The sequence below is a fragment of the Poecilia formosa genome, unplaced genomic scaffold (genome assembly GCF_000485575.1).
Source record: "Poecilia formosa unplaced genomic scaffold, Poecilia_formosa-5.1.2 Scaffold271, whole genome shotgun sequence".
In the NCBI taxonomy this organism is placed as follows: Eukaryota; Metazoa; Chordata; class Actinopteri; order Cyprinodontiformes; family Poeciliidae; genus Poecilia; species Poecilia formosa.
In genome coordinates, this window is record NW_006800210.1 from 804,766 (window position 1) to 810,983 (window position 6,218).

At 36.9% G+C, this 6,218-nt stretch overlaps 1 protein-coding gene across 2 annotated transcripts in view; it reads right to left on the reverse strand.

The window, feature by feature from the left end:
* Window positions 1-286: 286 nt before the first annotated feature.
* LOC103151116 (dual specificity protein phosphatase 22-B) overlaps window positions 287-6,218 on the reverse strand; it is a 10,147-nt gene continuing 4,215 nt past the window's right edge. Inside the window, exons 4-7 of one of the 2 annotated variants that reach the window (XM_007570979.2) lie at window positions 4,873-4,922; window positions 4,631-4,705; window positions 3,216-3,387; window positions 287-1,734 (exon numbers count right to left, since the gene is read on the reverse strand). In XM_007570979.2, coding sequence (XP_007571041.1) covers window positions 1,585-1,734; window positions 3,216-3,387; window positions 4,631-4,705; window positions 4,873-4,922 — 447 coding nt within the window. In that variant the 3' untranslated portion in view covers window positions 287-1,584. The remainder of the gene's footprint in view (window positions 1,735-3,215; window positions 3,388-4,630; window positions 4,706-4,872; window positions 4,923-6,218) is intronic. The other variant, XM_016681147.1, reaches the window with a different exon arrangement.

Genomic DNA, 6,218 nt, shown 5'->3' on the forward strand with positions numbered 1-6,218 from the left:
TAGCCGATGACAGCAGAAAAACAGTTTTCCTGGAACTGTGAGTTGTTTCTCCACCATTTGCACATTAAGCAGTGTGCATACAAGGTTGATTGACAGCGCCACAACAATGGATTCACAACACTCCTCCTGGTTGTGATTGGTTGTTTTTGACCAGGAGTGGTGCATTTTTTCACGATTTAATCTCAGTATATAAACATCTGTTCTGCGAAGGATTCTGAAGTTTGTTGGAGAATATATAAAGAACAAACATCATGAAGATCAAGAAACACAGCAGACAGGTCGGGAATAATATTATGGAGAGTTTAATGCAGAGTAAGATCGTAAAACAATATCCCAGGCTTTGAACATCTCGTGGACAAGCTGAGCAAGGGATGGAAACAATGGCTGGAGTTGATGAGAAGATGGAAAGAGCTAAATACGAGATTATTCTGAAAGAAAGTCTGTTGCAAAACACTTGAGACTGGAGACACGGCCCTACACAGACAGTCATGGCTACAATGGAATGTTTTACATCAAAGATGAATGAATTGCTAAAATGGGCTAGTCAAAGCCTAGACAAAAATAACAAATTCAAAATGACTTAAAAATGTGATGTTCAGATGGGAATCTGACAGCCTATTTCTAAAGAACTATTGGCAATAGTCTCAGTTTCTTCATGTGCAAAGTTGTTGAGACATAAAAGATCAGCAACATGTGGTTCTACAAAGTCTTGAATCAGGAGGGATGGATAATATTCATGCAATTCTTATTTCTAAAAAAATACATCAGTAATTAAGAACTGTGCATAATTTTTCCTTCAGCTTCACAATTACGCACCATGTGTACATCCATCACATAAAGTCCCAATGAAAACATTAAAATTATTGGGTGTAACTTGACAAAACGTGAAAAGGTTTAGGGCATAAATTCTTTAAAAAAAAAAAACACTGTTTGGATACATCTCAGATACCAGTGTGTCAGAAGCAACATTAGTTAAAATTTGTGAAAGTCAGAATAGTTAAAAATAAATGAATCTGTTTGAAATGAACTCCTAACTCCCTCAGTGGGTGGGTGAAATTTGACATTAATAAAAATTTACTTCCACAATATATAATTGTCTTTTTTTTATGCAGAGACTACTGTCAGCTGGACATAAGGCAGCAAAAATAAATTCAAATAATTCAAATAATATCAATAATAGTGTAAGTAATAAAAAAAAAACACATGTTGTGGTATGTTTACTGGGAAACTGTTCTTTAGTTTCCACTCTCTGCATAGAAACTAATACTCATATTTCAAGTTCAAGACACAGCATAACATAACTCACAGGGGGGGAGTGTCCGCTGCTAACTGTGTGTTCACACTCAGGACTTTGTGTACAAACTTCCTTGGGGTCCCGCTTGGCTGCCCTTGCATGTTGTTTTGACAGTTAGAGGCCAAGACATGACATGACAACAGAGGTATGAAATCCCCCGGCCAATCTGCAAACAAGAGATTCAACCAATCATCGATACCAAAGAACTCCTGGATGAACGTTCCTGCTGACGCGATTCCAACAGTCCTCAGATTTGTAGGCCCGGGGTGACGAGAGCGGAATGTATTTTTTCATGTGTGACTTTGTCCCAGAGCTGGTGGGATGTTGACAGAGCTGCTGCTGCCGACACTGTTACTAGACTTTTTATTAATGAGATTCTGAATTTCCTCATCGTCATTAAAGGAGCCCTTCCCGTAGCGCTCCGTCCACCAGGCTCGATACTGAAAAGAGGGGAGAAAGAGGTTTATTGTTGTCTCTTATGAAAAAGTTACCCTAAATTCTTTGTATTTTTTTGTTTCCAATCTTTTCAAGCAGATTTTTTGTGACTTTCTGAAGATCTTTCTTTTAGGACTTGGAAAAAGCATCAGATCAAGTCACATTATCATTCAGTTATATGACTGTATAACATGTGGTTTTACAGCCGACTAAATCAAGTAGTTTTAGCCGCAGTAAAACAGCTGATTAACTCTAAATACAAATATTTAATCTGTCATTCTCTGCTTCCCAACCCCTCTTCATTACATCACAACCAATTTTGAGATGTGGATAGATAGAAACACAAAGGTTTGGCTCCTCACTAAACAAACACACTCAGAAAGCAAATCATTTCAGGGTCGTCATTGAACAGTGTTATATTTAGAACAAATTTAAACATGTAAAACACTGATATTTCAGAAAATATTTTATGCCTAACTTTTGTATTGTATAGTACAGTTTTATATCATTCTTTAAGTGGAGGATTGTGTGTGAAAGTCTCTGTAGGTCCGTTTCTGTCTGGAAGCAACATCCACGCTGTGTAAACACACTCAAATCTCCTTTTCCTCCACATCCTACACTTCGTTTGAACTTCTGAAAGTCATTTTCACCACGTCTTCATCTCTAAATACATTGATCTTCAACAGGTGTACATAGTAAAGTGAACTGTGAGTGTATTGGAGTCTGTTAGTATTTGAGAAAATCCACTCAAACACCTAATTCTCATTTTTTCTAAAAGTTTTGTAATAATTTTACAAAGGAAAACAATCCTATTAAGTCTAATGTGTTTGTAAAGATTACTTTATTACCCTGTCCTCACCTTTCACTAGTTAATCTGCTAATCGTAAAAATGTTCAGACCAGAGTTAGCTTTACTTTCCATCCTTGACTTTTCTATTGTGCTGCCAACAGTTAGGCTGGTTCATGAAAATACTGGAAGCCATTTCCATTTTTCTTTTGTTTGTTAAATAACTGTAAAAAAAAAAAAAAACAACAAATTAAAAAAATAAAATTTGCTGCATTTTTTAAAAACTTTTTTTGTTAATAAAAAGCTCTTAAACATTTCTCAATAAAAAAATCATGGAAGAAATTTTTACTGTGGGTAGGCTTCAAATATGCAACTTGAAAAAAACAAAGGACACGGGGAAGGACTAAAGTAAGGATACAAGGATGATATGATGGGAAGAAGGAAGTAAGGGAGGGAAGGGAGAATATAAGAAGGAAAGAATGGAGCAACAGAAAGAGGGAGGGAGGAACAATGGATAATTGGATGAGGCATCAACTCATCAAATTTGTTTCACCTTATTCTTTTCCATATTTATTATGACTTGAAAACTACTGAAACTTTTCCAGGCTGCGTAGGAACCCTATGGATAAGTTTTGATCTCTCAAAGGTTAATTTTTGAAATACACGTTCATATCACCATATTTTCATACAAATGACTAACCTCTGCCAGCTCCATGTTTTCGAACTCCTCCAGCTGCCGCAGGAAGCCCAGGTTGGGGCCCGCACACGGCCGGGCAGCCCGGACCGCCGCCAGGGACTCCACCCAGCCTCGTCCCGTCACTGTCATGATGTAAGCCACCACCAAGGTTACGCTGCGGGACACTCCTGCCACGCTGACAACCACAGACCCTCACAGTTAGTACTCCTTCTCATATGCAGAATCTCTGCTTTAGAGTATAAAAGAAGTGAAACCCACTCCTGACGCTGTGGTTAAATGTCTACTGTTGCCTGTTTGATATGAGACAAGATGAAAGGTGAGGACATTTTCTATGAAAGTTTTTAACCTAAAAGCCTGATAGTCAGGTTCTTTTTGGTGTGGCTGAAAATGAGACCTGGGCTAATAAAGTCTGAAGATTTTTCAGTTATTCTGAGGAAAATTCTTATTATGACAGGGGGATACAATTTTTTTCTGCTTCTTTCTGATACAGTCACCAGTAATCTCTGAATTTTTTTTTCCCTCCAATCATTCAAAATTCTCCAAGCTATCCACAAGTCTTCCAAAGCTTTTATACCTCAGCTTCCTTTTTACCTCAGATGTATTTGAGTTTGTGGGACATGAGAAAACCAGAATCTGAAAGTACATTTTGTAAAAAAATAAATATATAAAATAAAATAAAATAAAATATGAAACACAGACCTGACACAAGACCTGCAGGTGCATCATCCTAAAGTTACTATAATTTATATTTAATAGCTTTTCCTGTTGGGTTCTTCCTCAGATTGATACTGCACAAAGTTGTTTTATAAGATTAAACCAAGGATACAAAATCATAATAAATCTCCAATAAGCCATCACTTCACGTTTCCATTCACTTTTCACTTTCTCATCTTTTTTCTGTCTCATCATAGCCACAAACATCATTTTGTCAAGATTTTTATGTGACAAACACATAACACATTTTTATGTGACAAACACATAAAGTTGTGCATATGCACAACATAAAGTTGTGCATATGTGGGTTTCAAAAAATTTTTTACAAACGCAAATCTAAAAGGTGTAGAATGAATTTCTGTTTGCCTGGGTATCTTACTACAAGTTTTCCACACCTAAAGACGACATGCGTTGCCGATTGTTGTTAAAAATGGATTAAGCGCCATAAGATTGGATGGAGAGGGTTTGTTGAAAAATTCTTTGTAGGTCCAGAAATTTGACTATGCCATTTTAACACATCAAAGACTCCTATTTAAACCATTCCATTACAGATCTGGCTGTGTGGTTATCGACCTCCTTGAAGGCGAACCTCCACCTTAGTCCTAAATCTTTCCCAACCTTTTTTAGTTTTTTTTTTTTTTCTTTTTTATAAGGGCTGCAAAAATATACAAGTGTAGAGATCGATTCTAAGAACTGGTCCTCACCAGTGTATGAGGCAGCCCTCTCCTTTCAGTCGGCTCTCATGGATAAACATGATGCTCTCTCTGAAGTACTGAATCCTGGAGAAAGCATCACATCAAGCAGCTTATCAATAAACATAATCTAAATATAGAGAGATATGTATCTAAAGTGTAACGTGTTAGTTACAGATCAAATGCTCATATTTCCGTTGAAAGAAAAATTAAACAAATTGCAGGGCCAAAATCTGATCTTTTTCAGTACTCACAAGTTTTGCTTTGAGTGGTCAGAAGCAGATATACAGAGATAAGTCATGTCCTGCACAGAAGAGGAAACAGCTTAAATAAGAGATGTTAAATGAAATTCGCCGCAGTATTTTGTAAACAGAACTTCCTTTACACTTGCAAAAACAATAATATTAAATATATTAATCGCTCTTTGTATTTCGAGGTCATTTAGATGCAAATGCGGTGGCTATTACACCCTTCCTGTTTTTTCATGATACGTGCCCTGAAACCTTGCCGTTCTTGCCCTGTGAGCGATGTGGATTGCAACATAACTGAGTGAGGGTGTGAGTTTGTGCGTGCGTGTGTGTATGTGTGTGTTTACTCTTCGTTGCACCTGGCAGCTGATGGTACATTAACTGGACAGAAACCACCTCATCATGCTATGACTGCACTCGTGCAAAAACCCCTGAGTCCTCAGGGACAGTGCAAACTCTGGAAGTGCTCCAGACACTTTTCGTAAGCATTAGTAAAAATATATCCACAGACTCCGCAACCCTTATTTAAATTGTGACCCTCTGGAAAGGACCTCATGTCTTTGCACAAGTTCATCACTATTATTTAATAAAGTCAAACCCTGACTGTGAGGCTTTATTCCTATGCATGCTCATAACTAAATTCCATTCTTGTAAAGAAAAGTTTAACAGATTTGATCAACTAGAAATTACTGCTTCACTCTGTTCTGCAATATGGTAATCACGACCGCATCTTTTCAATGTAAATGTCACATCTGACCTCAGAGACTTAGTGATTGCAAATTTTACCATCCTCTCTCAGGAACCATCACGTCGTCTTCCAAGAAATCAATCAGTCAGCAGTTTGACTGTTGAGTATGCAAATAAACTGTCCCATCTGGCCACTCTGTCTAAACTCGACCTGAGTCATCTTTAGTTACAGATTTAAAAAAAAAAAAAAAAAAGCTGTGTCATGCAGTTTTTTACAGAAAAAAAAATAATTCTCAGATTATGTGTTTTATTAGAAATGAACAAAAGTGTGTGAAGTATGTGTGGGCCTAAACTTTTGAAAAGTTTTGGTGGTTGACCAGTTTAGGTAGTGATACTGTGTAATACAAGTTGCTGTTTCTCTTCAATGTTCAATGAAACATTCTGGCATGGATGGGAGAAAGTGTACAGAAAACTCAGAGCACTTTTCATGATCGCTTTCAGCAAGGAAAAGATGAAAGTTGTGAAAGCGGACACTGGGGATATCAGACAGATTTTCAAAAATGAGTTCAATCGATTGTTTTCAAACACATTTCTTTTTTTTTGTTCACCTTGTTTCTCATGTTCTTCAATATGATTAAAAAAAAAAAAAAAAATAATAATAATAA